At 42.8% G+C, this 24367-nt stretch overlaps 1 protein-coding gene across 1 annotated transcript in view; it reads left to right on the top strand.

The window, feature by feature from the left end:
• Positions 1-10181: 10181 nt before the first annotated feature.
• Usp5 (ubiquitin specific protease 5) overlaps positions 10182-24367 on the top strand; it is a 100643-nt gene continuing 86457 nt past the window's right edge. The window contains exon 1 of the mRNA XM_068385738.1: positions 10182-10358. Coding sequence (XP_068241839.1) covers positions 10263-10358 — 96 coding nt within the window. The 5' untranslated portion in view covers positions 10182-10262. The remainder of the gene's footprint in view (positions 10359-24367) is intronic.

The raw sequence follows: 24367 nt of genomic DNA, 5'->3' as shown, positions 1-24367 counted from the left end.
GTGGATAGATCTTAGGTCATGGACGACCCCAGCGAGTTTTAGAGATGATCCGGATCCGGATTTGCATTTTTCGCCATTTTAAAGGTAGCGTCTAAACTGCTCAATAGATTTTGACAAAACTTTAACCAATGTTAGATCTTAGGCTATGGATGACTCTCATTGATATTCTTATTTTGGAGGTGACCCTGATCCAGATTCTAGATCCGGATTAGCATTTTTCGCCATTTTAAAGATAACGTCAAAATAACTCGACGGATTTTGACGAAATTTTGACCAAGGAGAGATCTTAGGTCATGGACGACCGCATTAAATTTTGGAGAGGATCCGGATCCAGATTCTAGTTTATTTATTTATTTATCTGTGTACAGGATTACCTCGAAACTACAGAACGGATTTTGACGAAAATTTCACTACAGATAAATCTTACGACATGGACGACCCCATTACATTTTGGAGACGATCCAGATCCGGATTAGCATTTTTCGCCATTTTAAAGGTAACGTCTAAACTGCTCAATAGATGTTGACAAAACTTTAACCAATGTTAGATCTTGGGCCATGGACGACTCTCATTGATATTCTTATTTTGGAGGTGATCCTGATGCTGACCCAGATTCTAGATCCGGATTAGCATTTTTCGCCATTTTAAAGCTAACGTCAAAACAACTCGGCGGATTTTGACGAAATTTTGACCAAGGAGGGATCTTAGGTCATGGACGACTCCCTTATATTTTGGAGATGATCCGGAGTCTTGTTTATCTATTAATTGTCTGTATCTGTGGACAGGATTACGTCAAAACTACTCGACGGATTTGGACAAAAGTTACACCAAGGATGGATTTAAGGTCATGGACATCCCCATTGAATATTAGAGATGATCCAGATCCGGTATTTGCATTTTTCCCAACTTTAAAGATAACTTCATAACAAATTGGCAGATTTTGACAAAATTTCCACCACAGATAGATCTAAGGCAATGGACGACTCCATTAACCATTAGAGGAAGTCAGGAATTTCTGATTGCTCTTATTATTATTATTATTATTATTATTATTATTATTATTATTGTTATTTTATTATTATTATCATTATTATGAGTATTATTATTATTATTATTATTATTATTATTATTGTTATTTTATTATTATTATCATTATTATGAGTATTATTATTATTATTATTATTATTATTATTATTATTATTATTATGTAGATTTGTACTTCTGTACCAAAGGATATTTCATCGTAAAAGAAATCCATTTTCTCTCCTTCCATAGTCAAATAATTTCATCTTTCTAACTGCATTCGTCCTTTACCCGATGACGTAGAGCTTGTACCTTATGCATCAAAGGATATTTTCATCCTCAAAAAAATCCTTTTTCTCTCCTTCTATCATAATCCATCACCTTGATCCTTCCAGCTGAGTCCACCTTTTATCCTATGATGTAGACCTTGTATTTCTGCATCAAAGGATATTTCCTACTAACAATTTTTTTTTTTTTTTTTTTTTTTTTTTTTTTTTTTTTTTTTTTTTTTTTTTTTTTTTTTCCCACAGTCCAACTTGATCCTTCCAGCTGAGTCCACCTTTTATCCTATGATGTGGACCTTATGCTTCTACATTAAAGGATATTTTCTGATATTTTTTTTCTCACCCTTCATAGTCTTTAAAGGTAGTATGTTGGCCGGGGCACCAACCACCCGTTGAAATACTACTGCTAGAGAGTTATTATTATTATTATTATTATTATTATTATTATTATTATTATTATTATTTGCTACGCTACAAGTATGCTATAATCCCAGGGCCCCAACAGGGAAAATAGCCCATTGAGGAAAGGACACAAGGAAACAAAATGTTTCAAGAACAGTAACAACATTGAAATAAATATTTCCTATATAAACTATAAAAACTTTAACAAAACAAGAGGAAGAGAAATTAGAATAATGTGCTTGAGTGTACCCTCAAGCAAGAGAACTCTAACCTAAAACAGTGGAAGACAATAGTACAGAGGCTATGGTACCATCCAAGACTAAAGAACAATGGTTTGATTTTGGAGTGTCCTCCTAGAAGAGGAAATAAGTTGAAATTATAAAAAAAAAACCTATGAAATTAGAAAAAAATCTATCCTGGTTTCCTCACTAAACGACCTGGAACTGACATCGTCAACATAGTTCGTGATGCCAGCATATGTGGACACCTTTGAGTAATTACTCCATTTTTAATTTATATATTTTGAATATATATCAAACGAAAGCTGGCATCACTAATTTCTGTTTGGTTGACTATGCTGACGTTGTCAGTTCCAGGTCGTTTAGTGAGGAAACCAGGCTATTTTTTTTTTTTTTTTATAATTCTATAGTTTTTTTATAATTTCATCTTTTCCAATGTGGTGAATTGTTTTAAACTATGAAAAATTAATAGAGGATAACAACAGTTTTGCATAATTTGGCAGTATATGGAGAGCGTGGTCATATAAACAAATACTTTGTATTTCTATTTTTTTTATCAATTTTTATGGTTTTTTTATTTTTTATTTTTTTTTCATTTTTTTAGATTTTCAAAGTCTGTCAACGTCATCCCTCCAAATGAGTCCATCCTTTACCTTTGCTGCGGTTTCTGTCTTTTTGGGGTGGTTTACTTTTTATATTTAATTTTTTTTAGTATTGATATTTTTTGTATTTTTTAGTTTTTATATTTTTATATTTTCTTCAATTTTTTTGTATTTTTTTTTTTTTTTTTTTTTTTTTTTTTTTTTTTTTTTTTTTTTTTTTTTTTTAGATTATCATAGTCTATCAACGCCATCCCTCCAACTGAGTCCATCCTTTACCTTTGCTGCGGTTTCTTTTTAGTTTGGGGGCTGGGGGTTAGTTTATTTTTTTATTTATATATATATATATATATATATATATATATATATATATATATATATATATATATATATATATATATATATATATATATATATATATATATATATATACATATATATATATATATATATATATATATATATATATATATATATATATATATATATATATATATATATGTGTGTGTGTGTGTGTGTGTGTGTGTGTGTGTGTATCTGTTTATGTGCTCCAATAAAGTTCTAAAATCTGTCTTTTGGTCCAAATCTGCTTTTTCTAGTCTTACTTGATATTTGATTATTCACTTACCAACACAAATACAATCTCAGGAGATGAGGGGTAAAATAAGCACCGTGTGGTTTCTTTTCTATACTAACATACTTGGAAATAATTTCTTAGAAATATAAGTATTTAAGAATAGGCTGCACTTAGGCAACAAAAACCAATTTAATTTGGGTGGGGAGAGTCCGTAGAGTTTCTAGTTTCTTCTTTGACCGGATCTTCGTTCCCTCTCTTGCTATACAGTAGTTCTATCGGGTTGGTTCTCTCTGTCCAAGGTTTCTTGTTTCTTCTTTGACCGGACCTCATGTTCTAAGCATCTAAGGGTTTAGTAAGGCTCTAAGCTTCTGATGCATAAGTTAATCCTGGCAAGACCATCCTATTAAATACTTTTTCTTTTCATTTGACTTTTCAGAATCTCATTTGTTTACCAAAAGTTCTCCATGCCATGCTTATCCTTCTTTTAATTTCGGTCTCGTGTACTGGGGAAATACTGTCTACCCTAAGTAGGCTACATATATTCATTGACAATCTCTAGATGTTCGTCCAAATCCCTTATTTATTTCTTTACATCATTATCTTAGTTTTACTCATATTCACTTTCAGTCCTACATTTCTACTTTCTCTTTTTTCAAATCTTCTGTCACCTTTTACAGTTCCTCCCATGATTCACTAAACAGAACTATGCCATCTGCAAATCTTAAGTTTTTAATACATATATATATATATATATATATATATATATATATATATATATATATATATATATATATATATATATATATGTGTGTGTGTGTGTGTGTGTATAAATATATATATATATATATATATATATATATATATATATATATATATATATATATATATATATATATATATATATATATATATATATATATATATATATATATATATATAATATGCATTAATATTGTATGTGTGTATGTTAAGAGAGAGAGAGAGAGAGAGAGAGAGAGAGAGAGAGAGAGAGAGAGAGAGAGAGAGAGAGAGAGATTGTACTCCCTTCAACATGTATGAATTGGTAGCCTACATTCGGTAACTCATAGCCTTTTAAGTCATCGTGAAAAAACTCACGATAAACATTGCCATCTCTCATTACCACTATATGACCCTCCCTCTAACTCTTATTGTTCTTTCATTGTTCGTAGCAGGTGTGGGGTTGCGATGTTCATTTGTCAATTTCGAGGGGTAAACGATGTGAAATGGAGAGAGTAAGAAGACAGAGGGGAAGCCAGGTAATGATACGCAGAGGAAAATGAACGAGTGTAAGCTGGGATCTTTGAAATCTGACAAGAAAAGAGAAAGATTTACAGATACGCATTAACAGTATAGACTCATAAACAACGTCTCTCTCTCTCTCTCTCTCTCTCTCTCTCTCTCTCTCTCTCTCTCTCTCTCTCTCTCTCTCTGCTGTGTACAAATTGCTTTAATGATTTACCAGATCATCCAACTGATTCCTCTTTGCCCATCGCCACCGTTACAACTTACGAGCAGTTGGTAAGTCGCGTGATTCGGGAAAATCGAGGTAGGGAGAGGTACTGTACTGGTGAGCTTACCTAGATTGAGGCTTTTATAATAAAGAAGATTTACGGGACGGATAGCAAAGTGCTCGCTTATCATTGTTATGATGGCCGCGTTGCTAGCAATTGTTGGCGATAGTTTTGTATCTACGATAGTTTTTTTTCTGTTTCATAAGTCCCAAATGAACATTTAAAAGATATATAAATAAGTATGAAGTGGCTAAAAACAAAATTAAATGATTGATCAATGTTAGGTCATATAATACCGTCAAATGACAGATTTTAGACAGACTTTGTCAGGAAAGAACGGCACTAAAGAGGGTCAATCGATGATCATGGTGCGTGCAATACATTATTCATCTTTGGTATTAATGGCACTTACCTTCCCCCTCATAATGATATTATGGATGTTTATGAAAAGGTTTCTAGAGTGGTTTATGCTTCAGTGCACCATACTACGGGAATTGGTCAGTAAAATACGATTTACATATTACAAGTTGACATCATCGTCCTCAAGCGTCAATGACCTCAGATGTCAGGATGCCTGAAAACTTTGAATCAATCAATCAATCAATCATCGTCCTCAAAATTTGAAAGTAGATAAATATAACAAATGAAAAATTGACAAGAAAATCCTTGATAAAATAATATGAAAATCTTGAATCCTATTTAATTCTTTGAGGATAAGAGGTCCTCATAAGATGCGTCCCCATGTTAGAAAATGTCGCTGCAGAGGTCATTTCGCCTAAAAGTTGTGATCAATCGAAACTCTGTAATAAGAATAGTTGACCATAGCATCAGATCAGTTAAGTCTCTTCAACATCAGTGAATGAATATCTTCAAGAAGAATTTATACAAAGGACCTGTTTCAAAAAGCAATCAACGTAATAAACAATTGACCATTTTATTCTGACCAACATTAAGATTAGACATATCTCCACACGAGCTACTGCTATTTTATAAGTTATTACCTGAAGATGAATGTAATACTTAAGGTTTTGCTAGTGTAAAGATACTGGATTATCATCATCATCATCATCATCTTCTTCTTCTTCTTCTTCTTCTTCTTCTTCTTCTTCTTCTTCTTCTTCTTCTATTAAACACAACATACTTAAGTCGCCGAAACGCAAGTATTATTAAATACTGGTATGTGTCGGATATAGGCATCGTATGCATTTCTTATGTATACTTTATACATACATATATATACCAAGGCACTTTCCCCAATTTTAGGGGTTAGCTGACATCAAAACAAATGAAAAAAGGGGACCTTTCCTCTCTACGTTCCTCCCAGCTTGACAAGGGACTCAACCGAGTTCGGCTGGTACTACTTTATACTTTACACTTTACATTTTCTAATTTTCTTTAAGTGGTCTTACTCCACCGAAGGTATGCTGCAGGACCCACAAACGTCTTTTTATTATTTACACATAAACTGATACCTTATATGAATCCTGCATTGCAGCCTATATTGATTGTTAATTCTACGCTATCATAACGGTAAAAAAAAGAAATAACTTGAGTTTTGAAGTCATGTTTTAACATCATTATCTTTAACATTACTAGTTTACTGAAATATGCAAAGGCTGATTACACTGGTAAACTAGAAAAGCCCTCTGAGGGTGAAGACCTCCACCACGGCAGCTTATTTCTCGAAACCAGCCTGCCTTTCCCAGAATCAATTTAGACCGTAGGCTATTTGAAGTCTGTGTGACAACCATGTGCGAACTTGGGGTTAAGGTTAGAGTTAACTCGGTTGACCTTTTGCTCGATCTTGGCCTTTGACCTAGGACTTTCAAAAATTTAATCAATTCTATGTCACAATATAACTAATTCCTGAAAGTTTCACTTTGAGTATATATAATTCTTGAATAGTTATTTAGTTACTTAGAAAGAATCGAAGCATTGTCAGATAACCTGTCAATATACTGACAATTATATTCTACGGAGACAGCTATTTGCTTTGTTGTAAATGACATGGAACAGAAATAAAATAAAAGGAAAAGAGAGTTTATGGTGGCTGGTAAAAAAAAAAAAAAAATCTTAAGAAACTGGGGTAACATCAAAATGAATATTGATAATAACTTGGTCCCGATAAAGTTCGTGACCTTGACTGTAATTTTATCTCAATTCTCAAATAAATAATGTCGTAAGCATCGCTGGATTTCATATTTGAAATATTTTGTAAAGAAGTTTCCGGATTAATTTTCTGTCAAGCGACTTGTGATAAACTGTGCTATTACCAGGATTGACTATTGTAACTTCATCCACTACAATCTACCCAAAGTGCAACTTGAGACATTACAAAACATAATAAACAGGAGCAAGATAGATAAAATGTCTCTGCTCGAGAGAGGATGAGTGTGCCCATAAACTAATTGAATTACAGTGGCTTCCCATTAAAGCTAAAATAGAGTTAAGATAGGTGCAATAACCCATCAAGCTAGAACCGGATGTCCAAAATATCTAAGAGAATTGCTGCAACATCGTGCAGCCAACAAATCGTGTCGACACGAGAATAGATACAGATGGTTTCAAATTATTGGAGCCAAGACGTATGTCTACTGTAGATTGTAGAGCTATCAAATAAGTGGCTCCAAGACAAGCTTCAACTATACATCCAAATGGTTAAAGATATTAAGGTTTTCAAGAAGAAACTGAAGACTTTCTTGTTTACTAAGTGCTTCGATAATAAGGATTAACAATAAACACGCAATATGCTTTGCGATACGCTAAATATCTAAGAATGTATACGACAATCAGGTCTGGTCGTCCCCTGTGTGATAAGACCAGGAAAATAGCCTGCAAACGAGAAACACATTAAATTCGCTCTGCCACTGGATCCCAGGCTCAGGACAATTCCTCTATTTGTGTATTTTTGTCCAACGAATATCACTCATATTAGTTGGTACATTAAAGGAGGAAAATTCTATTTTTGTATTGATGGTAATTTTCCTCTACAACTTCAAGTACAGCCTACTTCGCGAAGTACCGCAGTCTAGTACTGAAGATACATCATCATCATTATCATCTCCTACTTCCCGCTTCATAGCCCTCAGCCATATAGGCCTGGGTCTTCCAACTCTCCTAGTGCCTTGTGGAGCCCAGCTGAACGATTTGTGAACTAATCTCTCTTGGGGAGTACGAAGAGCATGCCCAAACCATCTCAATTTACCCATCACCATGATTTCTTCCACATATGGCACTCAAGTAATCTCTCTTACAGTTTCATTTCCAATCCTGTCCTGCCATTTAACTTCCAATATCCTTCTGAGGGTTTTGTTTTCAAATCAACTAAATCTATTGGAGATTGTTTCATTGCCATAGCATGACTCATGTCTATATAGTAACACAGATCTCACTAATCTAATATATAACCTGATTCTTATATGTAATTTCAGGTGATATGATTCACAAATTTTACTTAGCCTAGCCATTGTCTGATTTTTCTTTTTTTTTAATCTTTCACTAAACTCTAATTCTAAAGACCCTGTTTTGGAGCTCAAAGTTCCTAAATACTTAAATGATTCTACCTCATTAATCCTTTCTCCTTCCAGTGATATTTCATCTTCCATTGCATACTCCGTCCTCATCGTTTTTGTCATCCCTCTAGATATCATCAGCCTAACTTCGTGTGATATTCCATGCATTCTGGTAAGCAAGCATTGCAAATCCTGTGGTGTTCTGCTAACAAGGACAGTAACATCAGCATACTCTAGTTCTTCTAAATTCCTATCACCAATCCAGTCCAATCCTTCTCCACCATCTCTGACTATTCTACGCATTACAAAATCCATGAGGAGGATAAATAACTTTGGTGACAACACATTCCCTAGGAGTACTCCTCTGTTCACTGGAAACTCATTTGATAAGAGCCCTTTAATATTAACTTTGCACTTGCTATGCTCATGAGCAGACTTAATCAAATTCACATATTTATGAGGAATTCCATAATAACGCGTGACTCTCCACAAAATTGGCCGGGGCTTTTTCATAGTCCACAAATGCCATCAAAAGGAGATTTCTATATTCTACGCATTGCCGTACAACATGTCTCAAAATGAAAATCTGGTCAGTGAAACTTCTACCTTTTCTAAATCCTGCTTTTTCATCTCTCAGCTTTTCATCAATCTTTCTCTCCAGTCTCTTCAGAATAAGCATACTATATATTTTCATAACAACTGACGTAAGTGCTATGCTTCTGTAATCATTGCAATTAGTCAGGTCTCGCCCCCCCCCCCTTTTTTTTTTTTTTTTTTTTGCTATTTTCACCAACACTCCTAACTCCCATTCAGCAGGCTTTACCTCTTCGTGCCACATTCTACTAAATAATCTTGTAATTAGTCTGGGAGTCACTTCATTTTCAGCCAGTATCATCTCGGCAGTTATTCCATCGTATCCCGGGGCTTTCCATCTCTTTAGTCGTATTTTAGGATAGCTTCGACTTCAAACACACTGAATTCCTTCATGGACACCTCAAGGTTTTCATGAGCTTCAGGTATTTCAATAAAACTATTCCCTTCATATCTCCTATTCATAACCTCACTAAAATGTCCCATCTAACGTTTGTCTTTCGTCACATTCTATTGCTACAACAGAACCATCTCTCTTTTTGATGGGTATATGCTTCTTTGTCCCAGTCGAGATATCATTGATAATTCTATGAGCAATTCTTACAACATAGCCCCTTCCTGAATTCATAGCTTTGTCAGCCTCATCTTCTTTATTGTCTAAATATTCTCTCCAGTCATTCCTGGCTTTTCTTTTGACCTCATTGTCAATACTGGAATGAAAATTATAAGGTAGAGCGTGTTAAGGCACTCTCTACTTTCAGTATTGTAAATTGTATAAAAGAAATAATATTGAATATAGCTGTATTTAAAACATAACTAAGCTACAATGAAATAGTTTATATTTCATTTTTTCTCTCATCCACACCGTTCCATTAACTCACATGGGAGGCATTCCTTACACAGAAACACATAAGTATCTAATGTAACCATAAAAAACTTGTATATTTGATATAAAAATGATTTTATACATAAGAAGAATATTATATAAAGGATTTTTTAAAGTTATCTTACGGTAAAATTTTCACTGCTATAAGAAATTTATAAGAAACATTGCTACATAACTCCTTACGCGTTCCATCGAATTAGGGCTCGTGCGAGTTTTGCTTTATGCCAAAATATGTGAATCTTTGGCAAACGATATACAATAAATAGCATAGTAATAAAAATTAAATCCAAACTCAAAATGTAATGTATGAAATTTTTTATGCTCATATCTATATATCAAATTTGGGATAAAAAAGAACTTTTCTCTATACGATAATTTATAAGTCTACTCACGAATTTATATACAGAAGGAATATTGAATTGAATAGTATTTATGAACATAATATTGATACATATATATACTATTTTGTAAATATTTTAGGCAAAATATTCTAAAGTTGCAATATTATCATAGAAAACACTGCTACATAGCTCTTCTTGAACAGCGTTGCGAGTGGAGTTTTGTTTGTGTGTGTCATACTCATACAACCACAACAAGAAAACCTTTAGTACACTACCATGGAGAAGTTAAAGCAACATTTTAGTAAAATACGAGTCCCTATGGGAGGTGATAAAGTGTACAAAGATGAATGTATGTTTTCGTTTGACACCCCGGTAAGTATAATGACCAAAATGTGCAAAGGGGTGATTAATTTTTTAGGCGACTCTAGACTATCCCGCCTATCCTAGCCTGTTCCGTTATTACGTATTTTACCTGTTTTATTTTACGCATTTTGTCTAATATAGTCGGCTCTATGGCCATAATTTAACCTATTACCAAAAACTGGAAGGGATTAATTGTTCGGGTTTTAGCTATATCACATTGATAGCCTAGGTCAGGTTAGATGTTCCATTTTAAAGGCCGCTCATGAATGGCAGAGGTAAGGGACAATGACACTGCCTTAGCAGGACAATTCCCTTGAGACTGATTAGTGCCCAAGCCTCCTATCCACCTAAGCTATGACCAAGGAGGGCCAGGAAATGGCTGCCGATGACTCGGAATATAGACCTGTAGGCTACCCCAAACCCCCCATCCTTAGCTCACAATAATAGTGAGGTTGCAGACGCTACAGGAAACTATGGAGTTTAAGCGAGTCTTGAACCCCAGTCCAGCAGATCACAAGGCAGAGAATGTTCCAATAGGCTTTCATAACCATAGACTCCTATTCTGGGACATCAGATCCTAGTCTGGTGTATCCAAGGAAGGCTAGTTAGACGTATGATAGTCTGAATTATATATTAAGGGAAGCTGCAAGGTGTATGTATCATAGCGGCCACTGCAAATATGATTACGGTTAACTTGGAATACGGCAGTGTAACGGGGGTTGCAGGGCATCCCCCCCTTAGGTAAGTAGGTAAGGGCATGGCTTGTAGGTTAGGTTAGGGGGAAAGTTTAGGTTAGTTGATGTCCAATTTTAATCCACATGGGAGGAGCTGGCCGCTGATATACAAAGGCTCCGAAACTGCTTGCCTACCAGTCAAAATACCCACATTGTGGTAAACATTTATTGCATTACCTGTATCACAAGACCAAAGTTACCCAGGACCAGAAATTGGGAAAACATCAACTAGCATTTAGCACTAGTGTGAACAAACTTAAAACTGCATGTAGACTTCTTATACCACCTTTGTTCGGAATGTGGATCGAACTAGCGAATAACTTACCTGATTAAAGTCAAATGCTTCAATTTAATTGTTGTGTGAATTGAAAGATAAATTGTTTATTGATCATCAATTATATAATTATTTATAGCCTTGACAACTGCTTTTTTTGTTTTAGAAAGTGCAGGTAGAGGGAAGATACCTGTAGATAAATTGTTTAGCTTGTTTGCCTCTGCATTCTGTAAGGACAACTCTTATTAAAAAGAGGGCTACATGTAGTTTTCCGATTATCGATTTTTCAGAGGTATATTCAATTAGGCCTGTTAGTTCCAATTTCATAACAAATATTTTAAAACAGTTTTACCTCTTAGCTTAGAATGCCATGTCCCTGCACTTACCAGAACTGATTAGCATGCTGTGTTCTTATTCACTGAACATCTTAATATCTGAACGGAGGATGGATAAATATGTACCCACAAGGCTTGCTGATATACCAACGTCATAGTGGAAGATACAAATTTTTTTTAAGTGTTACGAAAAAAAAATTATTACTCCATATAGATCCTATAGGCTGAGATTTTTCATATTGTTTTTCAATTTCTTGCATCTTGAAGGTCTTATAGCCCTGTCCCAATGTTCTTCAAAGTGGAAAAATAGCTTACCCTTTAAAATGAAATAGGAAATCTCCATAAACAGATAAATTTCAGGCTTCAACATCTGTAATGTAAATAACATCTTTCCTCGCTTTATCTTATAGGAGGTGTAACCCTGTAATTTTGGACGTTTTGATTTTATGTTTTTACCTAGACACTTGTTTAATTTTTAGATGTCTGGTCACAATTGACAAATGTTTTTCTCCACCATATATTGCAGTTAGTCAAGAATTTTGAATAGGGCTACCTGTAGATTAGTTTGTTCTACTCGAATACCAACCTCCACCTGTTGATAGGATATTGATTCAAGTGCCGCTGGAACTTGGCAGTTGGAAACTTATTAATGAAGTGTCGGTAGTTACCGGCCAATGTTGGTAGTTACAGTACCGCCCGCCCACTACTGCCAGTACACTCGAGTCCCTTTGCCTCCTGCCGCTGAATAACACACACGTTAAATAGGCTTCTTTTAAAACTTGGCTTTTGAAATTTTCTTTCTTAACTCCTGAATAAGTATCTTGTTCCTGTTAACTACGCTGTGCTATGCCTTTTGACTTAATCCTTAGAAAGAGAATAAACTTAAGCTTCTCATGACATTGTCATTGGGTTTGAACTTGAGCGGCTGGCTAATATTCCGCCCTTGAGTCAGACTTCATTGATTGTGTAACCACTCCTTACGAATACGAAAGAAGATGGTTTCGGGAGGGAACAGTTCTTCTTAAAAAAAGAGACAATAGTCCTCCTATGTTTGGTGCATGCACTCGTGAGTAATATGTGTCCGAGCGCACAGGGGTCTTGGTCTCCGCACCGTCATTTACCCAGGAACACGCTGCTTCTCGCATGTAATTTTCTCCGACTAGATTGAAAAACCCTGCCTTGCCAGATCTTGTATGGCCTCAGCGCACTCCTGATAAGCACACACAACCAATCTCTCAATAAGCTCACACAACCACTCTCATACTAGCACCCTTAACATTAGCAAGCCTAGCGTCTGAATGCCGACAACACCCTAACATCTCACTACACCAAAAAAGGTAAAATGTAAAGAATGAACTGGGCAGTGGGCACCACCCCTTGATTTTGTACTGGGCAAGGTGACACAGCTAGTACCTTAGGATATCCTAATACTGTAATATATATTGAGTATACTATCTCACTTTCACTGGTACTCTGTACAGTACTGAGTTCTAAATAAATAAAGCAGTATACTTTCCAGGCAAGATTTTTTTTTCCCTGGATCAACATGGTGATCACTAGACTCTAACATTCACTGTCTAGTACAGTATTGCACAGGTTAACCATAACCTGATCCCTGCTGGGTGCAGGTTGCTGTTACTCTGTAAAAACAAAGAAAGGGGTTATGAGACAAAGGAGATGGACATGAGCTCAATAGGTTGCAGAAAATAAAAACAAAATTTTAAAAAAATACTTGAAATAATTTGTATTTCCCCTAACTATTTTTTTTCACAAGTGCGCGTTCAATGATTGCAAAGCTAGCGATGATGACTGGTGAGCATTTGAAATCCTGTACTCGTTTGGCCCCCTCTTATTCCCTTCCCAGATGGACAGAAGATAGACGATAAAAAAGCGCACTTGGGCGAAACTTCCTCTTGCATTTGGCCAAGATCATAATGCTTTTTCAATGAAAGGAAACTACTCTTGTACGTATGAGTGTTTGTTAATACCTCTAAGTGCACTCTGTCTAGGCACGTAGTCAGCTGACTTTGTACACTCTGCCGGTCAGAAGAAAACAGGGCTGCTGCTCTTCCTTTTTCCCTATTAGAAGATTAGTATTTGGTAGGAGTTTCATGAATTACTCCTACTGTTTCACTCCCTGTGGGAGAAACAGTGTTACCCAATCTTTCACCAAAGGCAAAGTAAGAGATGACAAGACCTCGCTACTTGCTACTTTTTAATCAAAGTTGTCTGTAATTGTGCTTTTTAGGAGAGTGCCACCACACATGCTTGCAATTGCTTATCCGCCGGAGCGCCATTTCACCTGTTTGCACGCCCATTGAAGCGATACAGAATTAGGCATTTACTAAGTGTGCACACACTCTTAAGAGAGCGCCATCTTACCTATTGGTGATCACATGACGTGGCCTTAACTGCCATTGGTCACGCACCATCTAACCTGCTTACAATCGATCGCAAACCATCTCGCTCGTCAGTGATGACGCACCATCTCACATTCTCGCAATTGATCACGCACCCACTCACCTGCTTGCTAAGCGCGCTCCTCTGGGAGCACCTCCACTGTCATTCTCATTTTTATTTTTGGTCTTATAGTAGGGAGATGGCCTATCTATTCACACTCATTCGTCTAAGTAGAACTGTCTCATACTGGTGCGTTCCTTTCGATTCGCTCACAAGCTTGCTTCTGGTCTCAATGTGCTCTCACCCCTTTATGAAACAAAGCCGTTGGAAACTCACCAATTCCGTACTCCTTGTCCTCGATGAGGGTGTTAACGACCTTGGCGAAGCCCCTAGACTGCTGATTAAAGGCAGGAAAGCGGCAATAAACTGGCTGTGCCGCACTCCCCATGGTTCAAGACAAATACTAAAACTCCTCTGATCTGAGCTGGCTAAGGAGGCATTCAACATGGTCGTTATGCAGGTTTGTTCCGTAACCGAAATAAAAACCATGCTATTTACATAGGGGTTACTTTCGGTGTTGCTGAAAATGACGAGCCATTAGATTTTAACGAGGGTTAACTACCCCCGCACTAGTTAGCAAGGGGGTAGGGGAAGGGGTAGCTTGCTACCCCTCCCCCCACACACCGGTGAATTGTCTCACTTCACTTTTAGCTCGGACGATGAGCAGACGTGTCTGTCGTTCGTCCTCGCTTTTGACAGCCTTAATTTGTAGTGAGTGCAGGGAGTGGTCTACCTCCCAGTGGGAGAGGTTTGCCCGGCGGCGTAAGAAGTCCAAGAGAGACCTTTCTCCTTCAAGGGCTGCCTTGAAGAAGGAAGGCTCCAAGGACTCTTTTTCTGCCGCCCAAACCTTCTCCGAAGCTCCCACACGGTCGGTCTCTCGTGAGAGGCCGTCGAGTGGTAGCGCAGGCCTTTGTTCTGTTTCCCGACCTCGGGATGCGGGAGAGGGCGTTGCCTCCCATAGCGGGGCAGCTCCCCCTCCTCCTCCGGGGGATGATTTTGATTCTCATTACGATGATGACCATGCTGTGTCTAATGATGATCTCTTTCAGCTTTGGGCTTCCTTGGGCTTAAGGGCTTGCCCTCCAAGGAAGCCCTGTTTGACCTGATCCAGTTGGGGGCTGCTGTCAAGCAATCGCCGGTAATAGCAGAGGTAGACCCTCTGTGTATTGTCGACGTGGTTGTGGCAGAGGCTTCCGACGGGTCTGGTCAAACCTCTGCTGCTGTTGCTGTTGCGGACGTTGCTGAAGGCTCAGCCTCCCCTTCCGAACATCCTTCGAGGGGGAAGTTGAGTCCCACGGTCTCTCCTGCGGGTGCGTCTCCTCCTCGGGGGAGCGCCTTCGCCGTAAGGCTCGTCCTCCTCTTCACCGTAGGGGCCTTCCTTCTCCCTACAAGGGAGTTAAGAGGTGCCTCTTCGGGTCGTCTTCGCCGCCTTCCCCTGCAGAGGATTCATCTCGTCGGGAGCAGACCGTAGCAGCCACGTCCTTGGACCTCTCCGCAGATCACTCATGATCTCCTACGCCTGCCAGACCTTCCTGTCCTTCTGGCCTACCTTCACCCCTGGATGCAGATGCGCAGCAGGCGCCTTCTCACCCCATCACCCGATGGGCACCGGTCCCTTCGGGGCATAGGGATGTCTCCCACGGTGTGGGTAAATCCCTTGCGCGTCAGGTTTCCCCTACGCGCTCAGCAGTAGCGCACATACGCTCTCCTGAGCTGCAGCCTTCAGACTCGCCTCGCCAGCGCTCTCCTGCTCACCAGCGCTTGCCTTCTCGCCAACTCTCTCCTGAGCGCCCATGATCTCCTGCTCGTCAACGCGCACCTGCGCACCTTGTTCCTGATGCGCGCCAACGCTCTCCCACGCGCCCTAGATCTTCGGATCTGGACGCAGGCAAGGACCTTACTCCTTCGCCTCGCTCTCGCGCTCCTGTGCACCCATGTTCACCTGTGCAACAGCACGCACGCACTCCGGTGCGCACTTCAAGAGTTCCTGTGCGCTCGCGCGCCCACGAGTCTTCTTCTGAGCCCGACCGCGAGCGTTCGCCCTTGCGCGTTTCCTCGCCATCTGATCCTGCGCCCCAGCTGACTGCACGTCGACACCCTCTTGCATGCTAACGATCTCCTAAGCGCCTGCGCGCCCATGACTCGGATCGTCACAGGTCTCCGACGCGCGCACGCGCTAAATCTCCTGCGCGCGGTCGATCACCTGCACGTACTACGCGCCATCGTTCGCCAACGCGCCATCGCTCGCCCACTCGCCATCGCTTGCCCACGCGTCATCGCTCGCCCACGCGCCATCGCTCGCCCACGCGCCATCGCTCGCCCACGCGCCATCGATCTCCAGTGCGCCGTCGATCTCCTGCGCTTCATCATTCTCCTGACCGATCTCCTCTACCCTCGCGCGCTCATTCACCTGCGCGCCCGTGTGCACCTTCACCTGCGCGCTGACGCGCCCGCGCTACAGCAGCCGCCCGCGCGCGCGACCCTCTGAATGCTCCATCGCGCGAGCGCCAGCGCGATCCCCGTTCTCGCCGGGTCCCGCAGCTCGTGCCTAACGACAAGGACGCATACTTCCAGATCGCCATCAGGATTGCCACTGCGCAAGCGCAGGGCTCTCACCCAGGACCAGGAAGAGTCACCGGAGAGGTCCAGGCAACATTCTTCCCTTTCTTCTTTTCAGGTAGGGCCCGTTGCGTCCACTCCAAAGAATCAGGAGATCCCCTTCCCTCCAGCGGGGATTACTGACACTGCGTCCGTCACTCGTCAGTCTTGGTTTGGTCACCTGATGAAAGCGGTGGTGCAGGATATGAAGCCGGCCCTCGCTGATCTGGGAGTCAGACCAAAGACAGACTCACCCCCGCTGAAGAGAAGGAGAGGAGTGGACTTCGTGGTGACTTCTCCCAGGGAGAAGTTGGCTCCTAAGAGGTCCGTCAGGAAGGCTCCATCTCTTTCGCAGTCGTTTTCTCCTTCTCCTGTGGACGAAACCTTTCCGTCCTCAGGAGAGTCCAGCGAGGTGAGGGCCTCTCCCACGGCACCAATGGGGGGAATCCCACCTCCAGGAAGAGAAACGTCTAACGTGGAAGGTACCTTCCAGACCTCTTTGCTGGAGTCCTGTATCCCGCCCAGGAGGGAACCCAAGGACTCAACGACGATTCCTTAGTCGTCTTCACGGATCCGTCCAGAGCCAACCAGACCCCGGGAGAACGTCCACTTGTCTCCCCAAGAAGAGCCTCTAGGGACGGGAGACTTAGCTGCCAGTCCACAGGGAGGAGAGCAGCATGAGTCTGAGCATGCCCTCTGGCAGGTCTTGAATCTGATGAGGCAACTCAACAGGTTCAAGGACCCGGAGATCGCCCCTCGCGAAGGCAAGGATACGGTCCTAGACCAAGTCTACGGTACCCAGAAAGCCCCAAGGGTCAGTGCAGCTTTGCCTTTGTCCCAGGGGGTGAAGAGTGCCAGAGACAAGGCCGAAGCCCAACTCTTGGAACTTGCCTCCTCCAGCCGTTCTTCTGCCGGGAACAAACTCCTCCCACCTCCTCGTTTACAGCAGAGGAGGTATTTTGAGATCATGGGGGAGTCCAGAGTAGCTCTTCCCCTCCACCACTCGGTGGAAGAGCTCACAAGGGGAACTCCTCTTGAGAAGCTCTCCTCCCGGCAGGTGACGTTCTCGGCTTCGGAGATCCTTAGCCAGGAGAAGGTCGCGAAGTGTGCCATTCAGGCCACTTCGTGGCTGGACGTCTGACTGGGTTCTCAGGGCATCCTATTGCGCTCCGAGGACTTGTCTAAGGAGAGCAATAGGAAGGCCCTGGAGACCTTCCTCCTCTCGGGCACTCGCTCCATCGAGTTCCTGGACCACTAGGTTACCAACCTGTGGGCCAACTCAATCTTAAAGCGACGCAATGCGGTGACCGAGAAGTTTCATCCGAAGGTCCCCGCCGTGGATGTCTGCAGGCTCAGACACTCCTCCATCCTTGGAGGAAGCTTGTTTGAGCCCAAGGATGTAGAACGCACAGCTGAGAGGTGGCGGAAGTCGAATCATGATTCGCTCCTCTAAAGAGCCCTCTCATCTCAGCCCTACAAGCCTCCAGCTCCACAACAGCATCAACAGCAGCCTCGCAGGACACCGAAGCAGGCTCCGGCAGCTAAGACGAAGGTGTCTAAGACCCAGCCCTTTCCTGTCAAGGACAAGAGGGGTGGAAAGTCCTCCAGGGGAGGCAGGAATCCTAGAGGGAGCGGCCGTGGCCGTAATTGCTAGGATTGGCAGTCCCCCTGCGTGTCCACCTGGGGGGGATGCCTAAAAAGTTGCGTGCACAGGTGGCAGCAACATGGGGCCGATTCCTGGACGGTCTCTGTGATCGGCCAAGGATATCGCGTCCCATTCACAACATCTCAACCTCCCCTGACAGCGAATCCAGTGGCATTGAGCTCCTATGCCATGGGATCGGCAAAGGGGCTAGCCCTTCGGGCAGAAGTCGAGACCATGCTCAAGAAGGATGCTCTCCAAGAGGTCGTCGACGGCTCCCCAGGCTTCTTCAGTCGACTCTTTCTTGTAAAGGAGGCGTCTGGAGGCTGGAGACCCGTCATCGATCTCTCAGCTCTGAACAAGTTTGTCAAACAAACTTCGTTCAGCATGGAGACAGCGGACACGGTCAGACTTGCAGTGAGACCACAAGACTTCATGTGCACACAAGACTTCATGTGCACACAAGACTTCATGTGCACACTGGATCTGAAGGATGCGTACTTCCAGATCCCAATCCATTCGTCTTTCAGGAAGTACTTGAGATTCAGCCTAGACAGCAAGACCTACCAGTTCAAGGTACTGTGCTTCAGTCTCTCCACAGCACCTCAGGTGTTCATCAGAGTGTTCACCCTGATTTTGTCGTGGGCGCACAGGAACGGTATCCGTCTCCTCCGATATCTGGACGACTGGCTGACCCTGGCAGACTCGAAGTCGACCCTTCTTCGACACTGAGACAGGCTTCTGGGACTTTGCCAAGATCTGGGGATCATGGTAAATCTCGAGAAGTCCTCTCTGCAGCCGACCTAACGACTGGTATATCTAGGCATGTTATTAGACACCAATCTCCACAAAGCCTTTCCATCAGACGACAGGATAGCAAGGCTGAGGAGGGTTGCAGAGCCCTTCCTCAGGCGGGAAGAGCTTCCATCCCAATCATGGTTACGTCTTTTAGCTCACTTAGCCTCCCTGGCCCGTCTGGTCCCGAACGGCCGTCTCAGGATGAGATCCCTGCAATGGCGGCTCAAGTCCCGGTGGAATCAGGGCACCGATTCCCCGGACTCTCTGGTCCCTATAGGACCCACGGAACAGGCGGACCTGTGGTGGTGGCTGATCGACGAAAACCTATGAAAGCGAGTGGATCTTCTCGTCCTTCCCCCGGATTTGACACTGTTCTCGAACGCGTCAAAAGAAGAATGGGGGGCCCACATTCTGAACCAGAGGGTCTCAGGCCTTTGGTCAGAATCAAAAAAGTACCCATACATTAACCGCTAGAGAGGAAGGCTGTGTATCTGGCCCTTCAACAGTTCCAACGGACCCTGGCGGGCCACTCCGGGGTGGTGATGAGCGACAACACCACGGTAGTGGCTTCTATCATCAAGCAGGGAGGTACCTTTTCACAACAGCTATCCCATCTTGCAGTAGAGATTCTGAGGTGGTCCGAAGTCCACTCGATAAGACTATCAGCTCACTTCATTCCTGGCAAGAGGAATGTGCTCGCCGACAATGTGAGCGGAGCTTCGCAGATAGTGAGTACCGAGTGGTCTTTGGATCCTCAGATAGCCAACTAAGTCCGGACTTTGTGGGGTTCCCCGACAGTGGACCTGTTCGCGACGGCCTTGAATTTCAAGCTGCCTCTGTACTGCTCCCCAGTCCCGGACCCCAAGGCTCTCTGGCAAGATGCCTTCCAACAACGGTGGGACAACATCAACGTGTACGCCTTCCCACCGTTTTGTCTGATGAGAAGGGTGCTCAACAGGACCAGACTATCGGTTAACCTGTCTTATGACCTTAGTAGCTCCGCTATGGCATCACGCGGAATGGTTCTTGGACCTTCTGCAACTCCTAACAGAACCTCCGAGAGAACTTCCCCCACGACACGAGCTACTCAGACAACCACATTGCAACATTTTCCACAAAGCCGTAGCCTCGCTTCAACTTCACGCCTGGAGACTATCCAGCGTCTCCTCACGGAGAGAGGCTTCTGTGGTTGGTGTCGTGGAAGGGGTATCTCCACTCGATGCCACTATTCCAGCAATAGCGGAGTTCCTCGTGTATTTGCGAGAGGAAATGCGCCTTTCTGTCTCGGCGGTGAAAGGCTATCGCTCAGCCTTAAGCCTGGCCTTTAGGCTGAAAGGAGTAGACATTTCTTCCTCGCTAGAACTCTTTTTACTCATACGTAGCTATGAGCTTACCTGCCCTCAGTCGGAAGTGAGACCACCTCCATGGAACGTGGTTCGGGTCCTCAGGGCTCTGAAGAGACCCCCCTTCGAACCATTACGCCAGACCTCTGATCGCCACCTGACTTGGAAGACGGCTTTCCTACTCGCGTTGGCCTCATCCAAACGTGTTAGTGAACTTCATGGTCTCTCATACGACATCGCCCATTCAAGGGGATGGGGGGAGGTAACGTTCAGGTTCGTCCCTGAGTTTGTTTCCAAGACTCAGAACACTGGAGTGCCGGACCCACGGTTCGACTCCTTGAGGGTCACGAGTCTCCGTTCCGTAACAAGTGACTCAGACCATCTGCTATTATGCCCAGTGAGGAGTCTGAGGCGTTACTTGAAGAGAACAGCTTCAGTTCGTCCCCGCGTGCAGGCGCTGTTCGTAAGCACGGGAAGGACTAAGAGGAGGGTCACCAAGAACACCATCTCGGCCTGGATTCGAAGGGTAATCCTTCGTTATCCATCACGCTTTGAATCCTGACCCTCCTCCGTCACGTCGCCCCAGAGCACACGACGTCAGGGGCATCGCTACGTCCCTGGCCTTTAAGAGAAACTTCTCTGTGACGCAGGTGCTACAAGCTGGGGTCTGGAAGCGTCAAACGACCTTCACAGCCCACTACCTGCAGGACGTGACCCACAGGAGCCTCGATACTTTTTCTATTGGCCCCGTGGTGGCTGCACAACAGCTGGTCTAACCTCAGGCTCCTTATTGGACAGGTAGCAGAAGGTTGAGGGCATTGTTACCCGGTCTCAGTCTGCGTGAATGAAAGAGTATATCTGGCCCTTACTTCTTTCTTCATCCTCCCCTCTCTTGGGGAAAGCAGCATCCTGGTCTCTGCATAGCTGACCTCAACCTCTGCAGGTAAACCATGCTCCCTTGTGTTCCTAGTATTAATTTAATACTGTCACGTCCCCCATACCCTGACGAGGATTGGGAACGTCCTAGCCTAGAATTCCATCTAAAGGACTCCAGGTCAACTTCCTAGGATGAGTCACACACTATTCCTCCACACATAAGCTTATGTAGGCCACATGTTCCTTGCAGAGCAAGGAACTTGTGAGGTGCAGGGACTCTTTTTCTCGAGTGCTGCTCGCTCGGATTCTGAGTCCCCGGGTAAAGCCAAAGCCAGTAAGGCTGGGGACTTTCCACCCTTCCTAAGGGGTAAGTCACCCTATGTAAATAGCGTGGTTTGTATTTCGGTTACGAAACAAATGACAAATTCGGAGACAATTTGTATTTTTCCTAACCATACAAACCTTAGCTATTTACACATATTTGCCCACCAGCCCTGTCCCCCAAGACAAGTCCTACCTCTAAGTGAAGTGAGAGAATTCACCGGTGTGTGGGGGGGAGGGGTAGCAAGCTACCCCTTCCCCTACCCCCTTGCTAACTAGCGCGGGGGTAGTTAACCCTCGTTAAAATCTAATGGCTCGTCATTTTCAGCTACGCCGAAAGTAAACCCCTATGTAAATAGCTAAGGTTTGTATTGTTAGGAAAAGTACAAATTATGTCCGAATTTGTCATATTAGTTCAAAAAGATTCCCTGAAAGCAGGCCAAACATCTAAAATCCTGTTACCAGTTTTTCCAGCTATTACATGACAAAGGACTTTTATCCATCTGTGCCCAACGCATATGTTCACGGCTTTGGAGGCCTGTATCCTGGAAGCCGCAGCATTGTCTACTCTGCACCATCCTCCTGGTTAGACCACTGATCATGTACCGTGGGATACTTGGCCTTGAACTCGGAAGTCTCCAATGCAGAGAAGAGGCAGTTAAAGACCTTGGAGCAGAACGTGTGAAATTTTGATTCACCAGAAAGTTACCCAGTTAACCAACTGGATTTTAAAGAAGCAAGACGCGGTTGCTTCCAAGTTCGCAAGGCAAATAGGCCAGAGGGAGTTACTGAATCATGGGAATTCCTCACTTAAGGGTCCTCTGTACCCCCTAGAAAAGTAGAACTGACTGTAGATAAATGGAATAAATCCAATTAGGATTCCCTTCCCTATGGGGCAGTGTTTACAACCGTACTAGCCACCTCCTCTGTCTAGTCAAGCTTCCAAGCTAGCCCCTAGAGCAGAGACACGTAGACATGACCCTCAGAAGCACACCATGGGCATCTCGAAAGCCCTCTGATTCTGATCAACCGTTTTGTCAACAAAGGGGTCATAACCAGAATCGCATAGGAAAACGTTGGCAAGTCCCTCGATCATGATAGGGTCGGAAATTCCCCCACTTGACTACCACACCAGTGGGAGCTATATCTAGCAGAGAAATGGATGAGTTGGTAGTTTCACAGGGAAGAGCAGTGGAGGGTGGACATGCTTCAATTCAGAATCCACCTACCGTTCACCAGTGGAGGCTGTTCATCAGCTCTCCCCTTCCCCTCATTCCAGCTTGTACAACGTGGTCTTACTATCAACCTAGAAGGGAGAAACCTTCCCCTCCAGTCAGAGGTGCAGACTATCCTCTAAAGGGAACAATTGAAATCCAAGACGAGTTTCAGGGCTTCTTTAACTGTCTGTTTCTGGTCAAAAAGTTTTCAGGGGATTGGAGACTAGTAATAGATCACTCAGCCCTGAATGATTTCATGCATTAGATTCAATTTAGGATGGAAATACCATGCACAGTCAGACACACTAAGGAAGAACGGCTTTATGATTTCATTCGGTCTCAGGGACACATACTTCCAGATCCCTGTAAATCATTCATCATGAAAGTATCTATGCTTTGTCATATGGAACAAAGTCTTCCAATTATAATTGCTTCACTTCGGTTTGTCCAAGAACCCCCAGGTCTTCATTAGTGTTCATTATATTGTTGGTACTGTTCCATGCCATTGGAATTTGTGTAATCCGGTACTTACGAGGATAAGACGGATATACTTGGTCATGGACATAGACACAGCAGTAGGGCAAGTCTATCTATCCCAAGACAGGGTAACCCAATTCCGGAAAGTGTCTCATCCCTTCTTTCATCAGGCAAAACTACTAGCACAACAATGGCTACAGCTACAAGGCTACTTGACCTCTCTAGAGAAACTTGTTCCTCACGGTCGCCTCTGCCTTCAATTATTACAATGGTGTCTAAAGTGACATTAGTCACAGACCACAGAATCCTTGCAATCCCCGGTACTGATCAAGCAAGACACCAAATACAACCTACTTCTGTGGCTAGATGAGGCAAATCTGATTCAGAGGCCTCCTTGATACCAGGATTTCCTTATTACAGATGTGTTAGAGACAGTATGAGGGCCCTTTCTCAAGAACCATCTGGCATCAGGACAGTAATCACTAGGGGACAAGTCACTGATGAGTAACAATGCAACCATACTGGCATATATCAATAAGGAAAGCATCACAGTCACAGCTCTGCCAGTTAGCTGTACAGTATTGATACACAATTGGGCAGTTTGCAACGCAGTAAACCTCTCAGCCTGGTTCATTCCCAACAAAAGGCATGTCATGACAGACAAGTTGAATTGCTGTGGTCAGATAGTTGGATCAGAATGGTCTTTACATCCCCAAGCAGTGATAAGGCTCAGGATTTTATGGGGTTCCCCTACAATACACGTAGACATGTTCGCCACAAGGGTCAACAGGAACTGCTAGTTCATTGATCACTAGAGCCAGACCTGGCAACAGCGCTCGAGGACGTGTTCCAGCATCCCTGGGAAGGCCTTAATGTTAATGCTTTTCCGCCTTTTTGCCTTCTGCGAATGCTGAAAAACCAAGTGTTATCATCCCTAGTAGCT

The sequence above is a fragment of the Palaemon carinicauda genome, chromosome 13 (genome assembly GCF_036898095.1).
Source record: "Palaemon carinicauda isolate YSFRI2023 chromosome 13, ASM3689809v2, whole genome shotgun sequence".
NCBI classification, from domain to species: domain Eukaryota; kingdom Metazoa; phylum Arthropoda; class Malacostraca; order Decapoda; family Palaemonidae; genus Palaemon; species Palaemon carinicauda.
The sequence above is the reverse complement of the archived record's forward strand: the minus strand, read 5'-3'. Positions and strand labels throughout refer to the sequence as shown.